The following is a 24,663-nucleotide window of genomic DNA, read 5'->3' on the forward strand; positions in this document are numbered from 1 at the left end:
AGTGAAAATAATACACTTTTAATCTGTTGACTCAGCAGCGAGCGGTGCTGTCAATCTACGAATGACAGCCAACATAGTGTGAAACAAAGAGCAGGATGAAGCTTCGAGCGCGCAACTTTGTCTCTGTTGACTTTTACCGCGCGTTTTCATTAAAAAGTTATTTGCCATTTCTTTCGACGATCGTTTTGAACAGGAATATTAATTGTGGCTAAAACACACAATTATCGTGCGCCAATGAGCTGACAGCTGATGTCAGTGATCAATGGCCCGGGCGTTTAACAGCCAAATCCCGATGTTTTCTTAAGATTGTTGATTCAATTTAGCTGTCTTCCGAACCACCTTGACGAGGTCTTGATTAGCCAGCGCTTGTGAAACCGCCGCGTCAAACGCAAGCGTCAAGCACAGGATTTTAACCCTTACAAAAGCGACAGTTGGAAAGCCAAGAAATCCGCTTAACTTAAGGAGAGCGTAAGATTACTTTTGAAGGCAAGGACGTCAAAAGAACGTTGCTATCTTGTTCCCCACCGATCGCGGTCATGGAGAGCGCGAAGATTCCGATGCGAGGTAGAGTGAAAGATGCTGAAGCCGAGGCATTGCTGAGATTGCTCCGACAAGAAAAAGAGTTCAAAGAACGAATTTCGGCGCCTCAAATTCAGCAGAGAACTCCTTTGCCAGCGATAGGAAGCAGTGGTGATAACACAACACAACAAACAACAGCATGTGAAAGAACAAGTGCCACTAGTGGAACATTCATCACACAAACGGTCGAAGATTCGCGCTTCCTTAGTTCGGACAATGAACACAACAAGGAGTTAGTTAGTGACTCGAGTTTTTCATGGACACCAAGTTTAGATATGGGTAGCAATTTACTTCATTCCTCCCACAAAGAGATTTGCGTTCCTCCGTTCACGTGGAGAGATGAACGAAGTTTATCTTACTCAAAGTACGAGCGACATCGACACGGGCGGACTTTGCCACCCCTTGAAATCCCCTCAAGCCCTGTCTCGGACTTGTCAGAACGCCCAACTTGCCCTAAACCGGGATCGCCGAAGTTCTGGGAAGATTAACTTCCACTCTGATAGAAATGCAGCGGAGGAGTTACTCAGGAGAAAGTTCGACCTTGGAAACGTAATCGAGCTGGCGTTAACTTGCGGCAAATGTGGAAATCACATGGAAATCCAATGCTTACAAGTGTTTTCCTCATGGTGTTCGAGGTCATATTTCTACCCTACGCTTCACGGCACCAAAATAAAACTCACGCGAGAGGTTGATACAGTATTATATAATTGCGCATGCAGTGTCAACAAAGGTTATAATGCGATACACAAAATACTGTTACTCGACGGACTCACCTCGAAGGCGAAGAGAAATATTATTTACACTAGAGTAGCTTGAGGCTCGTATATCTTTGATCGGATCTTTTAAGGATACTTATATCGATAACTTATCTTGAAAGATAAGAAAATCATTGTCGTGGTCAGTTGATACGCCATAGAGTAATGACTGACAGTTTAGGCTAATAATATCTGCCACATGGTGGGGTTCGCCACAAGAAACGGAAAAGGAACACGGAAATCTTCGCAGGATACAAATCTTTAAGAACAACATAACGTTACAGTTAAATATCAAAATAAAGTGAAATCGGTGCGAATTACGCGCTTGAACACTCGAGTGTATTTTGATTGTGTCACTATGTACAAGTGTCAAGTTGCGGACCACGAAAATCTCAGTTACAAGATTTTCTACACGAATCGCTTGACACTAATTCGCAAGTACAACAAAATCTTACAGGAACCTTTCAAACTTAAGGGCTTCTAGGAAATGAGTTAACCAGTTTCCAAGGCAACGTTGATTCGCTCTCAATCTGATTTTGTGGCTTTTTCAGCGCGATGTGAACACAGCAAAAGCGAACTAGAGAAGTATGGTACTTACAGAAAGCGTTTGTTAAAACTTCTGTAATACCCAAAGCAAAAATTTATCTGTCTTGAAGGCATAGTAAAAGAGAGTTCCAGTAATGTTATTGCAATAAATCCCGAGTCGAGGATAGTGTGTTCTGCGAAATCTGAATCAGTCATGAATAAGTAGCTACTACTAGTGTTTTGTTTTTCTTCGTGTGTTTCCTAGCGAAATTTCGTTCGTGTTTACGTAAAACCACAAGAGAATGAAACTTGAAAGCCAGCTGGTCGAAAATGTTTGTTAAAAGGTTGATTCGCTTATATCACGAAGAAGTTGCGGGAAAGAACGGTATCGAAGAAACTTGAAACTTAAAATGTACGAAAGAAAACGACATTTTGGTGATAAAAATGTCCAAAGTGTGTACGTTATTTTTTACGCGGGCCGTTGCGTGTTTCACATCTAATCTTTGGTTGACATTTGTTTCACATTTGCATAATTGAACTCAAGTTTGCTCTGTGCAAGTATGCTTGTGTAAATACCACAGTGACTAGGAACACTTAAATGTAAGCATTAACGAGCTGCAAATTAGTTTGGAAATCAGTTATGGCAACTGGCCAGACATTTGGACGTCCGGAGGTATTCCTTAATTCAGTGAATAGTTAGAAACCACAGAGAGTCGGTAGTAAATATTTGCTAACTTCAGTTTCGAGTAATTCCTTGGGATCCTGAGCGACATACAAGCTAGCCGCGTTTAACAGGACTTTATCAGTAGGTTGAGCAATAAAACACGCTCGTGAAAGCAACGAGAAAATGCAAATGTAGGCTAAATATATTGCAAGTGGTGGCGTGACCAGCTTAAATTAAAAGGCACATATAATAAAAAATAGTGGGGGTCAACGAACTCGTTTTTAAGTTATAAGTACTTAAAGCTAAAATTAAGAGTGTTTTTAGCAGGTCATATTGTTGCTATGGTAACCTATTGTGCCACAAAATTGACAGTAACATGTTCACCTATGTTTGGGCAGTTTTTTTAATACCATGGTTTTGGCATCAGCTAATGACCGATCAAAATCTACGTCTTGGAAAGTGATGGAAACTGTTTCAGCCACCTTACAGCAGTCATTTCATTTCGTAATTGGAAAAGTATGAGTCGAACTGTAAATTCAAAACGTCTGTTGATATTATCCACAAAGTTAAAGTGCCAATCTAGCCGCTGGAGACCAAGGTTGATTCAGCTATCTTGTGGAGCCAATTTGAGTACATTTTGTGCTGTAGCATAGAACTATTTCAGGCCTATTCCGTGTCTTTCCTCAGCCCGTGAGTGAATATCAGCCCATAAAAATTACACTATTTTCGACTTAAAGCCAGTTACACGTAAGGCGATTTATTCGATTTTTCATGCCGATCGCAGCGAATGTGATCGCCAGCGAGTGAATCGCGAGCAAATTTTGTCGTTGATAGTTACGGGCACACTTGGGGATTTCTTTGCGCCGAGGAGATTTGCTACTCCAATTTTTTCCCAGGCTCCATCGAGGGCATTTTGACCACCATTTTGAAAAGCCGTGTGATAAAATCGCTCAACCTGATTGGTTAACATTTCCGGGTTTCGACAAAACACTGATCCGGGGTTAGCTGACCCCTTACTGACCCCCTACTGATCCCCTCCCCCTCTTCCCCTATCAGTAAATTCAAAGGAAAAAAAAAAAAAACTTTCTAAAACGCCCAGGACTATCAATGGACCGATTCAATATCACAAATAAATTTACCTTACCTGATATTTCTAAGATGGCAGACGCGTCGCAGATTTCTGACTCTCTTCTCCTTTGAATGTAAGTGCACATTTTGAAGTTACGAAAAATCGAGCACAGAATAAGTTGGAATATCATCAAGTTTGGTTTTTGCACCCACCCTCTGCGCAGGAGAGAGCATTTTCCAGCCAAAATTACTCGGTCAGAGGCGCGCGGGGCGCGAACTTTCGACGGTAGACAAATATCAAGTGCTGAAATGCATTGCAGTAAGTAAAGTTGGGTCACTCTAACTTACTATCTGATAAGCATTTATCTTAGTTCTCTTATCTTAGTTCTTCTTTCTTATCGCCATCAGTAAATTTCTTTCGTAATAGTTTCATCATTTAGCTTCTATATTCTTTTCCCATAGTACTATAAGAAATTTCTTGATGATTGCTGATTAACAATTCAGTAGACTATGAGCTCGAGATTTCTATGAGGTGATAGTTGATGAGGCCGAAGAAATTTGCTTCAAATAACGATTCCAATTATTTCTGGTCTTAGTATTAAACTTCAAGCTTTAGAGAATTCGCGCGGACTGAATTGTCAATTTGTGTACGCGCGCTTATCAGTTTCTTTCAAATAATTAGAGTTTTTTCTTAATTCAAGCAATCGGAAATGTCCTTATTTTAGTCTTCTCAGGAATCTAATTCTTCATTTGTTTCTAAATGTTCTTTCAAAACTTCGGATAAATGAGAAAACGTTGAAATTTTGTCGACCACACCAAGCCACTGAACACTAACAAACAATTAGATTTTGAGCTCGAGATTTATATGAGGTGATAGCTGGTAAGGCCGAAGGCTGATAGTATACAAGTAGCTCAGCCAATCAGATTGCAGCATTTTCATTAGCATACTAGTAGAATTATACTAATGAGAATTAATAGCCACTCGGCTCTGTTCTATTGGAAATCCGTGAATCTTTCTTGGTTCCCTCATTGTTTTCTAATCGACAATTAGGTTATGAGCTTTCCGTTTAAACAACAGAGTGTTTCTGTCGAAGAACTATCAACTGATAGTTGTCCCGCGGAAATTTGATGTTCTTAATACAAATTTTTGCCCGAGAAGCAAAGCTTCGGAAGGCCTATATACTAATTTTGAGAACTTCAAATTTCCAAGGGGCAACCATCGGACCGATAGTTCCGAGACATAAACACTCTATTGTCTTTATTGTTTACCACTAGATTTTCTTCCGCCTGCCACTTAAAAAAAATGAATTCTCAACTTTTTTTGATGAAAGACGTGAACGCCAAATGTAAAATTGGCTGTGACTGCAGTCTGATGGGGAATGTTAAAATTGCTTTGTGCTTCAACGTGCATGGGGTGGTGACTTCTTGAGAGCAAATTATAAGTAAAGATCTTTGGGATATGACCTTATTAATTCAGTACAGTAAATTTGTGTTACGACCCCAAATCTTGCCATTTTCCCGTCGCCGACTTACATAACCCGGTGCTTGTAACACTTCTTATCTTCGTTGAACAAGCCGGCCTTGGCCGTTTTCTAAAGGCTGGGAGGTTTTGTTTCATTCATAAGGCAACAGTTGTTTGTCGCCAAACGCGACCGATTTTACAGCACAGGAATCGTGCAGAAATAAATGGTAGCTTTAACACTCTTGAGTACCATAATGGCTGATTTGAAAAAAAAAAAAAAAAAGAAAAAAGAAATTCCTTGATCACAGTGTCCTCCCGAACACCAAAGCCGCAACTTCCCTTCCTCTTGCTTCAGGCCAGTTTTGAAAATAAACGCATGCGTGATTGGCCTGCGTTACGCACGTGTGTTGAGGACGTCATTCGTGAAGACGTCATTCACCCCTGAAAAAAATCTTAAGGGTGTCCAAAATCGCAACTTTTCGGCGCTCGGGTGAGTCACAGCGAGACCAAGACGAAATAAGTAAGCGTTCTCATTACTCTATAACGCAACAACATCCAGTGTATTATGATATATAGTGTTTTCACTCACGTGGCCAGCAGCCATGCAAATTTATTGGAACAACAACAAAAAAAAGGTGCTTACACAAGAAAAGAGTTCAACTCCCACAGGATTGGTTGGGCGGCGTCACACCAATACATCATGAGAAAACACTCTTTATGATACATTATACAGTCAGTTCTTTCTGCGAAACCGATGTTCTATGAAGTTACCATACAATCCTTCTTGCACATTACAGAAAATAAAGTTTTTTACTTGAATATAGTTTAAAAAAATAGTCTCTCGCGTCTTGTGCTCAATGCACGTGACTCAAATTGTGACTCCAATATTTACAATAACAGGGTTTTCCAGACCTGCGGGATAGGCCCTTTGCACGATCCGGTCACATGGTACAAAATCACACATGCTGTGGAGCAAGTTCCGCAGTGGGACTTCCAAAACAATGCCACTCGTACCAGTCCACCTGGACCTGCCTTTGTTTTGGAAGTCCCACTGCGCAACTTGCTCACCAGCATGTGTGATTTTGTACCATGTGACCGGATCGTGCAAAGGGCCTATTGCTTTATCTCAAAGGCCGGATCAAACGTTTTGCCGTTAAACGGAGTCAGCAAGTCCCAAGTTTTGAATAAATCAACGCGCTCGAGAAAAATGTTTCAGTGAAAAGCAAAGCGGATTTCGCTTGTCCAGTATTGTTAGAATACTGATTGTTCAATGATTTCGTTACGTAATGGACTATCTTGCATTTTGAATTGTTAATATTGTTGGGCCACAACAAACTAAAGTTTTTAAAATTATTTTACAATGCTCAATTTTACACTCACTGAATCTGACTGTTTCGTCAGTTTCATGTCTAATTTAATTTGTTGTTGATAGTTTGCTTATTGTACTGCTCTCTGATCAAAGGAAGTACCACTCGTATGTTAGTTTCAAGGGAATGTACTTAAGCTTGTCTTTTTCTTAGACTGTTCCGTCATAGAAACAATTAAAATGAGACGACCATTTGAAGCTTAATTCGCATCTCACTTTTAATATAAACATATATTTTCAATAACCTTAGTTTAAATATTTTACACTCGTATATATTACAAGACTCGAATTCCACAATTGTACAAATATCATTTGTCATACATTCGAGTTTAATAGTCGGTTAGTGAAATTAATTACATCAAGTTCTTTTTAGGTCACTTATACTCTCCTCCTACAGAAAAACAGAAAGAAAGGAAAAAAAAAATAATCAGTCGATGGAATAAAATATTCATGAAAAGCAAGCTGTACCAGTTAGCTTGCATTCCTGATGCAGCAGTATTTCTCCATCGAGTCAAAGCGAGATGCTTTTTAGATTACCTGTAAACTACAGTTTTTAAAAGAATCTCTCAGTCTTTGATTAGGAATTTCTGAGGTTCAAGTTGGCCACAAGAAAACCACAAATTAAGTGGGAAATGGTTTAGTGATCACACGCAAAGCAGAATGAACGTCTTGCAGGAAATCGCGACCTTCAAATATTGTTGGATGCTCTCTTGTGAAGCCCTATTCGCCATGTTGAATTTTCTGTAGTACCAGCTGTTGTAAATAGTCCGTCTTGGTTACAGCCTTCTTGATTTTGTCCACTTGGCTCGCTGCCGGACATCGCTCTGATCTCAGAACTGCTTCGCTGTGTCTCTTGTATAAGCGTACTATAGAGGATTCTAACCATCTGCTTTGGAAGCTGTTCGGCTATGGAACGGTTCGTTTTTCGTATTCTGGTCATGTTGGCGTAGGTGGAATATCCAGACGCAAATTTCAAATTCTCCAGGTGGAAACTTCAAACTTGGTATCAGCCGTGTGTGGCAATCAAATATTTGTGAATCCATTTTTATAGGTTCTTGCGAGATGCGATTATGAAATCACTGGTGCGGTCGGGCTTAAGTTAAGAATGCTCTTTCAAGCAGTAACCTTTTTGCGGCTTATAAACGTATTGTTTTGCAGTTTGATGTTTTCTTCTTTTGTCTCGCATCTAAACAAAAGCCTATACTCTCGAACAAACGACTTTGCCGCTCACTAGCATGTTTTTAGACACATTTTTGAGGGTGATATCATACATGCATTTATCAAGTTTAGCAAGGAGCCATAGGAAATTGATGAGTATTTACTTGGTTCTTGCAAAAAGATAAAGCCCGGTTTACTCATCCATTTGTAGTTGTTGTTGTTTTTTTTTGTACACAAGTTTAAAATGTACTGTGAAAACAAACCCATTCTTCGTGACTTGGAATTAACTAACAAAGGGCGTTAGTTGATTTAATTGTTTCACGAGCACGAAACACGTGAAGGATCACCCGTATGTACCCCTGGGAAATACCAGTGAAAAGACCTGGAATAAATGCGTTTTTCAATTAGAGTTATGCAATGTTACTTTGTGTTCTGGAAAGAACTTTCTTACGTCAAAGAGTGCTTAACTCATCGATAATTTCATGTTCAGTCAATCAATGTATATGGATCTAGACCAGAAGAATAGATTGACTGACTGATCTTGAAGAAAGACGGCAATGCATAGCATAACGCTATATTGTATGGCGAGGTAACAGCGTTCGTTAAAACCGGTAGGATATGTTCTATAGTTCCTGGCTTCTACAGTCACGGCGAGGTAACGGAGTTCGTTTAAACCCGTGGGATATGTCCTATAATCCACGGCTTCTTCGGCCATAGACCGTTTCCGCCATTGCGTGCCACTAGGAGTAATCTCACACTTGCAACCTACGTCAAATAGTGTACGTCATTGCACGGACCTCAGTTTGCGGAAACACTGTAAGGACTGGGAATGCAAGAAATAAAAATATGCTAACCTTTGATGGTGAGTTTTTGATATCTTATTTCGCGCAGAAACCCAATGAATACTAAGAATCGATCATTGACGACATGTACTGCAGATTTGTTGCTCGCTGTGTCTTGCGTGTCCCTTTTGAAAAGTTTGGCCTTCTCTTGAAACATCACTGAGCGCGTGTACGTAACCAGTACGGTCGAAGCTAACCTTGGATTACCCCAAGACAATACAGTTGACGTTATCGCTGCACGGTAGGTTTCTCGGTTGAACGAGTTTTCTCCATTCCGCGGTAACTGCGGAGAAGTAAGTAGTGTAAGGCATTGCAACTTGGTCTTTTCAACATTGATAAAAAATTTGGATTTCCAATGTGGAATTCGAACGGGTGGCGCGCTCGTAGTGAAATAAATCTCTCAAATATATAATCATTAAATTATTTTACTATTTGTATTCAAGTTTGTTAAAAATAAACGAGTTGAGATATAAAGTACGAAATCTTCAGTTAACGAAAGATATGATATTGAACAGTATAATGTTCTCTATAGTCGAAGTCGTTTTCTGGCATGTACCAGTCAATTCGTCGTTGATGCCGCACCTCTTTTGGTTACCTTATTTTTATAGGAGTTAAATTTTAAAAAGATATAGCATTGTTAATATTCTTATTATACAACAAATTTCCCTTTCTTGGCACAGTGTCCTGGTCTTGACTGAAGAAGAGATGAACTACGGCTTATTTGGAAACGCACGAGATTTGTTGACATGATCTCATGGGTTTCTCATGGGTCCAATCGACTGATTCCCTTTTTCAACTCTCAGAAGAAGCTTTTAGCCAGAGAATGATACTTTGAAACATGTTTCAAATAAATGCTATGCTATTGAGAAGCACTTTGGTCTGATTCTGTTTGTAATATGCTGCGCAAGATGGTTCTAGCTTTGAAGTTTGTGGGTGGAATTCAAGTGTGTGCCCATTCAAAAGAAAGCTATCGAGCAGTACTTTCATTTGGTGCAGTTTATTTTACTGTACAAGGTGGTCCTAACTTTTAAATCTGTGGACAAAACCTTAGAGTTTGACCATCAAAATGAAAGCTATTGAGCAGTTCATTCGTGTGCTACTGTCCATTATACTGTACAAGGTGGTCTTGACTTTTAAGTTTATGGATAAGACCCTAGTGTGTGACCATTCAAATAGCCATTGATCGACCATGAGCAGTACTTTCATGTGGCACTGTTATTATGCTGAACTAGGTGGTCCTACCTTTTAAGCACGTGCCGATAAAGCCTCAGTGTGTGACCATTCAAATGAAAGCTATTGAGCAGTACTTTCATGTGGTACTGTGGTACTGTGGTACTAACGTTTAAGTCTGGGGATGAAACCCTAGTGCGTGACCATTCAGATGAAAGCTGTTGAGCAGTACTTTGGTGTTTACTGCACTTTCTTCACTGTGACCATCCCAATGAAAACCATCCGGTCTGAGGAGTAGAAGGTTGTTTTTAACTTTCAAGTATGTCAACACTGATTTGAAACTTTTATGTTGCAAGGCCACAGAGGAGTTCTTTAAAATGATACTGTCTATAAACAGGTGGTAAAAGGTGGCTCTAGCTAGAAAGTCTATGAATGTATATGAAACCACGACACCTGTGAGAATTCAAATTAAGGTACCGCTAGCGGTATTTTTTCCATGAGGTGATCTTTGTTTCTTGTTGTGCAAATTCAGTTGTTGTCCCCAGAGACCACTAAGTTGTTCTTCACCATCAAAACTAACCATATCTGTCTTCCCTTCTCACGAAACAAGCTACTATCGGAAGTTCTGTTTCAGGATCGATTCCGATTGGTGGAAAAGAAAAATGACCCAAGTAAACCACCAGGAGCTCGATTGGGCAACGTGCTTGGCAGCTAAGGGCATGCGCAATTTTACCGGAAGTCTGGTAGAATTGACCTAACAAACAACTACCCCATATAATATAAGATCTGCTTCCGAATGCGTAATAAATTGATCAAAGAGATCAACTAAGAAAACTGATCTTTTTTAATTTCATTAAGATATTTTTGGCTTTACATGGTAGCGTTGACTTGCCATTAATGAGTAATATTTGCTCTATTTTTATTAATTGTAACTACCACTTTTTAAATCAGTGGAATAGACGATTATTACTTATCGATATTACCGTCTTAACAAAACACACTTACGCCATCCGCAAAGAATTGTAGGGATTTATCCGGTGGATAGCGTTGTCTATGATTTGAGGAACTGAACCCTGATGTATAAGTCGAGGTGCCAGTGATAAACCATTATGGAAGGAGCGGAAACCTGGGTGGTGCGTTGGACCCCAATCGGGCCGGGAGTCCGGGATTGAGCCCGGATCAATCTCAGACCACTCGATCTGATATCCGGATAAGGCCATGGCCAGGTACGTAACATTGAGAGTGCCCCCTTCAACTCTGGAGTACAACTGTGTACCGACGAATGACCAATTCCCTCTTTGAGCTTCTTTGAGATGGGCCTGCAGGGAACCATGGTAGTTGTATTCATCATTTTGGACTGGTTATGTGTTTTGATGAATATAACTACCACGATTCCCTACAGGCTGGATTACCGCTGCAACCTATCAAACGATTTGGGGGTTAGCCTGGAATGACCTAGTGAACATAGGAATAGTCCTATCCACTTTGTGTAGCAGAAACCGCCGGCACTGATAACTCCATCTGGCTCCTCCTATTACCTGGATTGGAACAGGAGAAGTGCGATGGACTAGCGTCATGTCCAAAGGAAGTGGAATTTTACACAGCGCACACTTTCTGAAAACAAGTATCTTATAACGACGATAACTCACTTACAATATATAACGTTTATTTACAGCTTACTTACGGCTTTATTTACGATAATATTGGCATTTGATTTTTTGTCCCAATTTTAGCATCGACATGGAGAAGTTGCTCGATGTCTCAATACTAGCCTCTATATTTTTTTGTGTTTGTTCGTTTAGATTATCGTTGGCAATCTTCTATATATGGCTATCTTCCATTGCCGCCTTGACGTCCGAGGTACGTCAGACTTTGTCCTTCTTACTGTCACAGAGCGAGGTTTAGTTTTTCTCGTCGTGCCGTCGCCCGAACACGAAGCCGTTGTTCGTAAGCCTGGGACTGACCTCTTAGGATCGCTGATATCTCGCAAGCTCTGGGCCAGTTCTTGCCAACCTGAAGTTGCTCGCGTTGTAAATAGTGGTTCCTTTATGGAAGGTACGTGTCGAGGTGGTGCTGTTTCGTATTTCAGTGTTTTCGCGGCTTGTTGCTTCTGCGATTGAAAATACTAGGAAAGGGTTTACATCTTCAAGTTGTCAAGCCATTAAAAAAGAAAAATTTTCCTTTTTCGGCGACGTCATGTGCCATTCTCTGGTAAGTTCTGAGTGGATTTGGTTTATCGTTGTCAATTGGTGTTTCCAACGCTCTTCTTAACCTCGCCTATTGTAGGTAAATCGAGTTGAGTTCTTTCTGCATTTGAAGCGAGTCTTTTGAAGCCTTTTGTCTCGCGATCGATCTCGAGGGAGCATCTATGTATTCGCCACTTGCAAAACTAGGAATCATATCTTGCATTTTTAAATCTGAAAGTTGTTTAACATCTATCTCGCATTAATTGATATATTTGTCGACTGACATGTCTACTTTGCAGTCATTACGCGATTTATTACTGAGGTAAACAACATACCATGTGTCCAATTAGAGTCTAGAAGAGGCTGCATGACAATTGTTACGTAGCATAATGCTAGAGAGGTTCTATTGTTAAGTACGTTGCCTTGCTGATAATGCTTTATCCACTTTATTTGAAGTAGACAATGACCATTATTAGGCACAGCCATGCTAACGACTTCTTAAGAGCGTGTACTTTATCTGTTGTAAACAACCTGTATGTACGTATGTATACGTAATTGGCCACTCCCCATCGGAGCTTTTCAGGACCAATGTGAACAAACAATGATAAATAAATATTCAAATAAACATAACTAAGTTAAGAATCCCAACTGGCGGGAGGCAGACCAGTTGGCTATTTACAAGCGTAGTCGAGAAGTTGAACTCGGGGCTACCGAGAACGACATCAGCTAGCAGTCAGAACGGGATTTGAACCCGGGACCTACGGATTTCAAATCCGGCGCTCTAACCACTCGGCCACGCTGCCTCCTCGCAAGGATAAAGGGCTCTGTAGTTGGAATAATTGCCGCCAGTCATGTTAACCTCAAGGATAAAGAATGTTATGGGATCCTTAGACGCGTAAACGTTTTCCAAAACATGGTCCTTTTTTGTTTTACAAACGAAAACTGTCACACGTTCTCTAAAGGAAAACGACGATCTTCTAAATTATTAAGTTGACTATTCTCTCGCCATCCGTGCAGTTCTTTTGTTTGTCTTAGGTAAAAACGTAGTTATAGCCATTAGAATTTAGCACGCAGTAATTTCAGTCGACAAAGGGTGCGTATTTCACTCGGCAGTAGGTAGTCAATATTTCACAGTGAAACTTTTATTTAAAAGGATTGCAGAAACAACAGCATTAATCTATTTGGCCAAAGCAAAGCCAACGACAGCAACAACAGGAATATCGAAAACTATTAATGGGAAAAAATAATGCCAAATTATGCCAAAACAGGAAGCAAAATTCAATACTAACGCACACACAGCTATTCGCAGTCGGTATGTGCGGAACAGAAATCAATTTACATCTAAGACTGAGTGGTCGAGTTAGGGACTCTTCATATGAGCCCGATCAACCGGGCTGGATCGGTTTCGAGATCTCGCCTCGCCACTCTTTTCTTCGTAAAAATGTCGGTGAGTTCATATGAGAAGCCGGTTGGCCTGGTTACCGAGATCTCGGTTTCCACTTCAGAAGTATGCGAATTAGCTTTAAAAGTAAAGTTACAGGAATCGACAAAGCTACAACAGTTACGAACGATACAAGTTTATGTTCCACCATTTTGGCTTTGTTTCTTGAATTTCATCCCGATCGACCGGGCTGAAATTTAAAATATGAGCAGACAACAAAATTCGTTCCTGCACCCGAGCTTATATGAAGAGGCCCTTAGTTTACTGTAGAGAAAAAAAATAAAGTTAATTCATAGCATTCCTGGCAGCTTTTGCAGCCTTGAAGTGGCGTCGCTCAGGTACCCAGCATTGTAAGGACTCCTGATACCTTAAAAAAAAAAAAAACTAAAACTGTGTTCAAACGCCAACTTGGGTTTTTGTTAAAGGAACGTTCGGTATAAATGCACAGGCACATGAACCATTTCAACATCAACCAGTAAGAGCCCAGTATTTCCGAAGAATAACCTGTCTGTTTAATTCAGTAATTGTTCCTAATACTGGGTTAGAATTTCGATGCTGCTTAACAGTGTTAAAATAAGAAATCACTGCTCTTAAAGTTGGTAACTTTGTTTGAGTATCTCAGAGACTTTTTTCAGCGAATAAATAGTAATTTTCCTTGTGCCAGCAGTTGCCAAAATCCTGTAGAACATCAATTGACGACCAAAGTACATATTATCTCCAACTTGATGACTCTGTATTTATTCTTATAACTTGTCTACTTGAAAATGCACTGATTGGTTACGAGAAATTGAATATTTATCAATCTTTGGAATGAAAGATGGGATAGTGAGAGCAGTAGGTTGGGCACTTTTGGTGGCTCTTTTCACTTCCATCTTGCAATGACTATTGACTATATTAACAAAACAAACCATGGAAGCCAATGAAAACTTTTCGTCAATAAGTACAGCATTGCAGCATATAAAAAAGGAACAAAGAAAATTTGCGACAAATAAGGTTGACAGGTGTAGGTTCAACGTTGTGGACCCATACGTAGTGACGCGTTCCCGACACTAGAAGTTAGATTACTTTTTTTTTTTTTCAGCCCTTAGTTATTTTTGTTTGTTAGGAGAACTGGTCATTTATTTCACTCTAGCCATGCAAAGTATCTTCTATTGGAAAAGCTGGATTGGAAGAGCCACAGAAGAAAAATCACCATTTTCAAAACTTATCTTAGTGTCTGTAGAATGCAGTGACTGAGAACAATACCTTCTGGATGGTAGTTCATATCGCGTGCTACCCTAGCATCGTCATAAGGTGCTATCCAATCGAAACGTTGATACAGTGCGGTGAGGGTGAAGTGTCTCCCACCAATGAGTGAACAACAGAACGATCACTAGCCTTTTATCGAAGTAATTCTCGTATTTGATCGTTTAGGATGATGTTTATTAATTGCTTTATAAAACTCTGAATTTCATTTGAAAATGGAGACGTAAAATATGCCAACTACTGCTTAATGAAGACTGACTGAAACCCAGTCAAACGAGAAATACTCAAGCTTCGCTTAATCATAATAATATTAATTTTTTAAGACCAGAAATATTTCCTGCCTTTTGTCACACCACAATTAAAGGGCAACGATCTCGTCCAGAATATGACAACTTAGTTTCTAAATCTGCACTCAATTGCCAGACAGTTTAGCGAGCTTAGTATGAAAATTAGTATGACAAAACTTCAGTTTTACCCTTTCAGCCCCGACACAAAATATTTACTCTTACTAAATAAATGCTAAAAGAGAATTTTAAGCCAGCTATATTTCGCATCTTGGTCAGGAATTATGATTACCGCTTCAGTTAGCATTTTTCTTACGGTATTTTTAACTTGCGTCCAAATCCGTTGTTTTGTATTTAGCTGATAAGCATTGCAAAATATTTTTTAAATGGCGGCAAGTTTCCTTTCAAGTCTGACCTTAATTTAACTTCTTAGTTGAAACTTTGGTGTCTTCAGCCAGTTTAGTAAGGCAACGTGCATTTATATGCGTATATTTTATTTCTTTACTTGTGTTTTACATCCTTGCTGTAATTAAAGCAAACCATTTGATTTGGTAAAAGGCGAGCAAAGTTTCCAGAAATTTGGTCGATTTTTTTCGCGATGTCGATAATCCAACCACTTCCGGAAATTGGGGTAATGTAACCGACTAAGACGAGATCAGCCCTGTTGGAATGATAACGATTTAGTAAATGGAGCAAACGAGTAGAAATTAAATCCTGTTCTTTTCAAAAAGAGATGTTGTTTTATTTGTTTGTTTGTTTATTATGATATTTTTTTAAATTCTTTTTTCAAAAAAGAAATGCCATTCTCCACACAAAGTATTCTTCTATTTTTTTCTTTAACATGAAAATACTTACAAATGTGTCAGTACCGTGGTACCTGTCTTTATTTCCTCTCAAAACAAACGTCGAAAATTCACAGTTTACAACGGGCTCAAGCTCAAAAGGCACACATCGACCGCACGGCCTCGGTCGATGAACAAAGTCACAACAACTTGAATAAAACTCTTCGCTTCCATCAAAGACATACGTGTGTGAATGTATACGTAAGAGTGAGGTTTTCTGAAAATTACAAAAAGGTATTAAGTTCCAAAGTTTCTTTGAATAGCAAAGGCGAAATGTTAACTTACCGAACTGTTTGCTTCGAGCTAAACGAACGGCACAATGACAACTTTTGACAAACTCCTGCGATTCAAAACACTCGCTTACTTAAACACATGGCGACTAAAGTCCAATGGTCACATCACGTGACCGACAAAAAAATCTCCCAAGGGGAGTCGGGAGCGACAAAATGGCTATTCTATGATTGTTAATTGTATATGAGGGAATGATTTGCAATGCCGGACATTTCAAATTTTGTTTGATATAGAACGTATAGAATCGCCATTCTTAAAATTCCCGACTCGCGAAGATTGTCCGAGCATCAAAACGAATGTTTCCGATCATTGCCTTTAACTGCTCTCATGCAGGCCGGGCCTTCCTGGATAACCGAGGATTCCCGACCAATGCATGCTGGGATACTGTTTGATTTTTCTTACTCGAAAGAGACCATATTCGTATTCTTGGTCTTGGACTGGAATAAGCTTGCAACGGAGGCTAATGCGGAGAATCGTTTTAATTGCAAACAGCATCATCTCTTTTTAATGATATCCTCCGCATGAGCCTCCACTTCAAGCTAGTTTCAGGCAGAAGTACCGACAAATCGAATATGATATGGTCCATTATGGCATACCACCCTGTACTCCTTAAAAAATTGCGACGCAGTGATTGGCTAGGTAATACATCCCATAATGGTAACGTTAATAGCCTTAGTGGTGTTTCTACCACCTGGAATGATGATAGTGTTTGACCACATAATCATGATCCCAAGCTCAATGCAAAGGAACGTAAATATCAAAGCTTTTATGGGAATATAGCGAACGCTAGAATTACAGATATAAGGAAAGAGATACATTTCAAAGAATACCTTGGTATTTATTCTGTTTATTCACGTTTTAGCTTTCCTCAGTGGAAACCATAGACTCTTCAAAATCTCCCGTTTTGTGCTGGCGTCCAGTTCTGTCGCGATTCTATCCGCGCGTTCAGCGATCGAAAAAAGACGCCTGTGAACAGTCTATGGAAACCAGGGTAACTAACGTTAGTTGCAACCGCTTTAAACGGCTTAAACCTCCACAAGAAGACTAGAACCACGCAAAGGAAGTAGGGAAGGCATTTTTACTACCTTTCTTTCACCATGTGGAAGCAGTAGAGTTGATAGGCTAAAGTGAAAATTATTAAACGCTGCTGAATACATTCGTTACATTCCTATCCAAACTTTCCTGAGTGCGTGACGTTGTTTCGCAATATTCATGAGTCTATAACGACTTTCACACAATGAAACGATAGTAAATACAGTTATTATGATTATAAAACTCGCCTTAGGCTACACTGCGCCCAAAACATTGTAGCTAATTAAAATTTAATAAACCTCACAGCGGGAAATGTCTAACAAAATGTTTCCCTAGGATGGCGTGCACGAGATCATTTACTTTGATGCTTCAAACGTTCTTATCATCTCTTTGTTTATGGACACAGGTCTTATGGACTTTCTATTGTGAATATCGAATATGCCTCTTTTTGCACTTAACAACCCATTTGCTGTCATAGATACTGGGCAAAGAAAGCACCCATATAACGTGTATAAGGCCGAGTTCGTGAAATGTATTGTTTTGGCTTCTCGCCAGGTCACGGTTACAGGGTGTGCTTTGAGCAATTGAAAGAATACCTTGCGATGCTTATGTTTGCTTTGCAAGGAATCTCGCTAAAGCGGGAAAGCCGGAAATCCAGTGAAATCCCATTTGCTTATCAAAAACGCGTGGGCAGCTTATAAGTAAGCTCAAACTCTATTCTTCGTTTGATCTTATTCGAAGACGGAAAATTAAAGAAGAAAAATACTTTCAAATACATGTGAAATATAGTCTACACTTGTGCATGAGCTGGCTGAGGGAGAGGACAACCGACAAGCTCCTTGGCTTAACTCAGTTTTGTGTTGTAGATTACAGACTATTTAATTATTTTATTTTATTTTATTTCATTATTACTATTTTTTTTATTGTTGCAGAAACTAGTCAAAGGATTAAACCGTTTGCTGGAAACAACCTCACTTGGCTAACTGGTTTTTGTCTCTTTCTCTCTCTCTCTTTTTTTTTTTCATTGAATCATGATTAAGGAAAGTGGAATACAGGGCATGTACGTAGTTTCAGATTCAAATAAATGAAAAGTAATACCCCAGACCTTGAAAGCTATTAGTGCTATGATCATAGCCATTTAACTTCTTGCATAAGGTGCTATGCATGTAGAGATTATTTGGGTGGGCAAAAAACATCCCCCAAAACTGATCGTATCTTTTTTATTATGCTAAATAATCTATCCTTAAATCTGTTTCCAAATTACATGATGCTATCATGAATATTTCATTAGGGGCAATTAATGACGTTATAAATAGTTTTTCTCTCCTCTCTATCAAAGCCACAGTTGCCTATAGCTTTTTAAAGGCATTCATAATTTAAAGTGTGCTTAATTAATTAAAATGTTCAAAATTTAATAAAAATATCGTACAATTACTTCAACTTAACACTTTCGGTCTAAATTAGATTAAAAGCTCAAATGTCTTGAGAATTTACGAACCTTTCTATATCAAGGAAAAATGCACCTCGTGTTCGTGTTAAACCTTTCCTTACTTTGTGAAACATGTCCAGGGGCCCGTTTCTCGAAGGCCCCGAACAGTTTTCGCACCCAAAAAGCCGTAGCAAAATCTCGAATCTCATGATTACAAAGCTGTTTTATTCACATAAGCGTAATATAAACAGAGGTTCCATTCCGTACAAGAAGTTTCAGGTGTATACACCTCTCAGTCTTTATATACCGATTAATTAAAAATGGCTTTTTGGGCCAGAAAAGTTTCCGGGGGCTTTCGAGAAACAGTCCCCAGCTCGTAATCGTTCATTTCTTTTCATGCACACGGCGCTCTCCTCGTTAAGTTAGCTTTCTTGTTGCGTAGTCCTCTGCTGAACTTATTTTCTATCTTGAATACTAGTCTTTCGAGCTTCTAAAATGGAATTCAATCTGTCGCGTCTATGTGAATTGAAATCTCAAAATTCAAAATTTGCAGGATCAGTTACTCATTACATTGAGTAGCTTTTGATGTTAAGTTCACTTGTTTGGCTTTGCTGCTCAAGTACAGATATATTGGCAAAAATTAAAAGATCAAGGTAAGTTAAACTGACCCGACTCGTCCAATGTAACTTGACGAAACTACTTCTGATAAGGTCAGAATATGAGAAATATAATAACGATATCGATTAGGACCAGGTCATGCTAACATCTTAACAAAGTGCATATATACTTGTTAAACGACTGTGTTGTCGCCTCGGTATCTGTAATGACTCCCTATTAAAGAATAAATGCTGATATAGCTATGGCAGAGTTTAATCTTTATCTACTTTGTTGGAAATTCGCCATGGTAAGGTGGCTACGCATTTCGTTTTAGCCGTTTCCTTCCAACATTTCCGTAGTCATCGTAAATAACGTTCCTTGTAAAAAGTTCCAGACTCTACGACACGGTGAGCGATGCATCAATTCTGTGAACGAAGAGCACAAGTTGTTTTTGTCGATGTACGTTTTTGTTTACTTTCTACGCATGCCTGATTTTAAGTTCTGTACCCGTTGTAATTCTGGTAGCCAGAAATTGATATTGGCACGTTTAACGGGTCCGTATCCTCGGCTATACGCCTTTTACTTTGTCGTCTATGCAGTTTTTTCTTCCATTTTGCTTTTTCCGTGTTTGATTTCTCGTTTACGTGGTTCTTATCTGCTAATCCCGCTGTCGGCCTTGCGACAGTCACGCGTGTACTGTTTGAAATATCCGATGGGACGCCAGGCGATGGTCGTTCAGGGCGATTTAGTTTCGTTTTATGCCCCCGTCTCCGCCTTTTCTCGCCTGGTAATCCATCGTTCCGTGTGACCAATTGAACCTTTCCGCTGTGTATCTGAGGCAGTTTTGTAGCAATGTCCTTGCTTTTCTGTGAGCTTCGGAGTATTTCTGTCATTGTCATGGGGAGGTGATTTGAAGGACTCAGCGAAGGCAGTCTAATAGATTCTTCTACCAATTCCTCGAAAGTTTTCTCTGTTTGATGTCTGGTGTTTTGTTTGGCGTTTACGTTCGAGTCTACGTCTTCCGAATTTTTGCTCATGATGAAATCGTGTTCATTCTCAGCCAGCGCTTATGTGTCATAGCTTTGCGTCGTGTACGTAAGCGCTTGAAAGTGTGGACTGAGCAAACTGTTTGTCAAAATCAATACTAGCGTGTTTTTGTTGTCCCTGACGAGTGTTTCGTGGTCGTTGTGGCACTAAAAAAACAATTTGTCATCGGAATCCGGCTGAAAAGTTTAGTTAAGAAGTTATGGAGCGAGTAGCTTGCGTTCTTGATTGCATAGACAAACGGTGGCCAGAGAAGCTCTTTATACTGACTCGACGAGTCGAAATCAAACACCACCAAGAATTCTGTGAATTACAATAATTCACGATTTTGACAGGCAACATCTCTTGCCCATGACCTCAGCCATGACCTATGTTCTACTGTTTGTTTGGGCTCCGGCTGAATTAGCTCTCAAGCGGATCATATGCTTGTTGTATTAAAATATCATAAAATGTTAAGCTAGAATAATGTTGTCGTTCATATAGTGCAAAATTCGCGCTCAGTGGCTGTCCATATCGGGTAACTTGATTGGGCGCGAAACGCATTTTCAGTGTTTTAGTGTACTCACCAAGAGGGCAAATAAATTGACATGTAATTTAATGTATTCTCCCCTTTTATATACACAATACAGCTTTTGACTGTGTTTTATTTACCTGCGCTTACTTTGCTCTTGGCAAGCGGGAAAGATCCTTATTTGAACTGAAAACGCAAATTTTGTTAATGACACATTACAAAAATAGCATTAACTCAGTGTGATGTAAGCTTGGGGCAATCATTCAAGTCTGACGCAAATTTCTTTATCATCTTGTGGTTCAAGATCGTTTTCCTATTTCCTCGTCAAATTTTCCTTCCATTAAGTCCTTCTGAGACTCTTCCTGTTCGTACTGAGGAGCTTATCTCGTCGACTTCATGCGAGAAATTTCAGGGTCAAGAATAAATGCTCAAACGCAAATTGATATCACGGGGGGCGGAGTACAAAGGGAAAACTATTTTCTTAAAAAATATTTTGCTTCGTTAAGCGCACTAATTTGTATTCGTTTAAGCGATGAATTCCCTTCTGCTTTATACTGGGCCGTCCAGCTTTATTCACAGCCCGCCACGAAACTCCTGAGTTTGCATCCGACGACTGAGAACTGACTACCGTTTATTTATAGCATTGACACATTCATTAATGAATTTGTTTGAGTGGTCAGGCTCATATCATTTACAATCCATCAATAATCTTTCAGCACGTGCAAGTTGTATTCGCCTTATTTTGCACCAAAGAATGTATTCCTCCAGGTTTTTGACTAAGGGGTTTCAACTTTTTTTCTTTTTTTCTTTTTTTTTTTTTTTTGCTCTTTTTGATCCTCACTTACAGCCTTCTTATCACCTTTTCCAAGATCGCAGCCGATTATGTTTTATCCATTGACCCTGTTTATTACGTATCTTTTATCAGTCGACAACAACACCAACCCGACCTTCCTCCCCTCCCCTCTCTCAACCCCCTGGCTTTCATGTTTGTGCTGTCGAAGTGCAAATCTACGACTTTTACATGTATGTTACGAAGGCTTTTCTGTTGATTTATCAAATTACTGTCTCGTCATTCATTTAATTTGGGTTGTAGTAAAATATGAAAAGATGATCAAAAAACTTTAGACTATGACAAATGCGATTATCGTCTGGTGCGAAGAGCACAGGCAGCTTCAATTCTGCTGTGCTCTGTTTACGTCTGGTTATGTCACATGTGAAAGCGGTACTCATGCCATTTAAAGTGGGTCTAGATCTTAACTAATGTTAACCAAACATTTTCCCCTCTATTTAATTATTAATTCTCTCAGAGTTTTCCTTATTTTGATTTGAAGGTAACTTATTCAATACATAGTCAGTGAATGCATAACTCCCTTAACAAAGATAGACAGCGATCACTCAGTTGTAAGGTCACTCTATTTACTGCCAGGTTTGAACATATATGTTCTATAAACACTGCAAAAAGCTAAGTCCTTGTTAATTCCCAGATATCGGATGAACCTGCTGCGATTATTGGACCTTATTGGCGCCGGCGTCGAACGACAGGCTAGCACGGAATTCCCCCGAAGGCAAACTTGCTTTTACCCGTTTGCTCCTAAGTGGAGACTGACGGCACTGCGGCGTTGCCCAAGAACACAATGCGACAGCCCTGGCCGGTGCCAGACCTCAGTGGACCCCTCAAACCACTCAAAATGCAATTAGCACTTACAAAAAAACAATCATCGCCCCCCACCCCCTCCCCCCTCACAAATTTAACATGTTCTGTCAAGAATTAATTTTAAATCGATCTTACTCAGTAAAAATCTTTGGGAGTTTATGATATATGCAGTCTAGGGGACGGGGAATACTCCATTTATTCTGGTAAATAATTCTCCATTTCAGTGCCGGACTTCAAATCTACATCACATCTTTTTACATCAACATTTTCCAGCAGTCGTAACTGGTCCCTGATTCCAATAACTGCACAGACTTTCTAAAATTTAACACTTTCATTCCATAGCACATATTGTTGAAATAGAAAGGAAAGGTTACTTAACGCAAATTTTGGGATCGATTCAACAATGCTTTGTGTCTCAAATGATGCGTTTTGAAAATTATAATGCACCGGACGCCGTACTGTCCCAAAACAAAAGATTACGATCATAATCTCTTGCCGAAAATGGATCTTTTTTTGTGTGTGTAATTTTCAAATTTACTGACCAGAAAATAATTTAAAAGAGTTATCTCAAGTACTCGGAAGCAGTCATATTCTAATTACTATTGCAACTTTCCCATAATTATTTTCACAATAGCTCCTGTTGTGAAAAATACAACAAAGCTATGCCTTGGGTAAAACTAGCTCTTAATCTATTAGTTTTCGTATGTTGAGTAAACAAGCAACAGGCCGTTCGTGAAAACCATCAATACAGAGAGTTAATGCACGGAAGCCGGTACGAGATAACTGTTCGTTAGACGAAAACAAAGCTTATTGCAAAACGTCAAATGCTAGCTCGAAATGCTTCTAAATAAACCGCAAATTAATCTAAATAAAGTACAAGTCATTGTCAGTGCATTAATATTCCGTTAGAAAGTAGAGTGTTTGTAAAGGATGATCATTTTGGCTTGTGCCCAATTCCATCCGCCACTACTTTTCGTTTATTACGGTACAAGTAGTGTCAGATATTTACTCTGCAAGAATCGTCGCTTTATTGCCTGTTCCAACAACAAATGAATATCCGGTGAAAACAAGATCTTAGAGTTAAGATATTTCTAGTTATTTGACCTCTGACTGATTCTAAACCGAATTTATTTCATGTCATTCCCAAGCAATCAATAGCCTCGCGTGCTTGTCACTTTTCATCTCCAACTGTATTATTCCCCTAGTTATTTCCATGCATCGTTCTTGTATTGTTGGTTTTGCGAATTTACTGTCGAGTCACATGTTCCCCAAGCCTGTTCTCTTTATTTACTCAGTCAGTCAACTGTCTGTCTAAGTTGGACGGACTAGGAATGGTTATCCGATCAGATTTAGACAGCTAATTCTTCTAAATCTAAGTTCGGATTTTAGGCTTTGGTCCTCTCATGGCCGAATTGTGGCTAAAAGTCTTGCTGATGTTCGACATAGTCTGTCATCACAATTATTACAAGAGATTATGATTATAATCTCCTGTCATTATTATTGATTCAAATTTGTTAAATTTAGTGCTGGATTATGCGAAGCACAAGTTACCCGTCTTTTACATCAGATTTGCCAACAAACGAGTAAATGACAGACGGATTACTGCTGGCTACTCGTCTAGAACTAGAATTTATAATTAGACGATTTAACTTAATTTATCATGGGATAATTCGTCTGCAGCAGTAACAGAAGACAAACGATAACAGTACAGGAATTAATAGCCAACACCGGGTATATATTCTTCTCACTTACATAAAAGCCAGATCGAGTAAGAAGGTGACCGGGTCCAAGTATGTTAGTTCGTTTTATGCATGTTTAACGTAAAAGAAGAAATTTTCCAGTTTTAGTTAAGTTCCACTTCGAAGGAAGTGAAGAACAGCCGTTCTGGTTGCTGTAAACACCCGTTAGTATTGAAATCGCATGTGCCAAAGAATTAACGGACATATTTCCTTTCCCCAGATCTTTAGGTGGATTATCCGACAAATTCTATTCTTACGGAATCTGGCCGGACTGAATGAAAAAGCAGTATTCAATTTTTAATCCTTAGAGGAGTTTGCTAAGTTAACATTTGTTCTGAAAAACACGACTGTATTATTTTCCCACCATGTTTAGATAGAATGTTCTGCATACAACCAATAACTTCTCGGGATCACGTTTAAAATGACGTCGAACTGTTCTTAGAGGCAAGTGGTATATTTTGTAGAGTTTTATATTTCTCTGAGGAATTCAAAAAAAGACTCGAATACCATTGTATAAGAAGGAGTTGAATCAAAGACAACGATATTATACGAAATTAAAACCAAGCTCTTTATTCTTATTTTTCGATCTGACGTACAGCTTGAAAGCTTTTACTAAAGCAACCTGTTCCCAACGGTCTAAGTAATTTGGAAGAACGACTGCGAAACAAGGTATTCTTGTTGTTCGGCAACAGCATCAGTTTCTCTCTCGGATTTTTATCAAATTTTGCAGGTAATCCTTCTTCTTCGCTCCGTTCACTGATGCCGGAGCACTCACGCAT

General features: G+C 39.3%; 1 protein-coding gene across 1 annotated transcript; it reads left to right on the forward strand.

The window, feature by feature from the left end:
• Positions 1-18: 18 nt before the first annotated feature.
• Positions 19-2,997, forward strand: LOC145485229 (uncharacterized). Its single transcript, XM_081463931.1, has one exon. It carries the CDS (start codon positions 537-539, stop codon positions 1,065-1,067), a length of 531 nt encoding a protein of 176 aa, XP_081320057.1. The 5' UTR covers positions 19-536; the 3' UTR covers positions 1,068-2,997.
• The last annotated feature ends 21,666 nt before the right edge of the window (positions 2,998-24,663 follow it).

This window comes from Orbicella franksi, chromosome 4 (assembly GCF_964199315.1).
Source record: "Orbicella franksi chromosome 4, jaOrbFran1.1, whole genome shotgun sequence".
In the NCBI taxonomy this organism is placed as follows: Eukaryota; Metazoa; Cnidaria; class Anthozoa; order Scleractinia; family Merulinidae; genus Orbicella; species Orbicella franksi.

What these genes read in the sequence shown, in the direction of transcription:
- LOC145485229 (XM_081463931.1), top strand. Translation starts at nt 537, where the DNA reads ATGGAGAGCGCGAAGATTCCGATGCGAGGTAGAGTGAAAGATGCTGAA.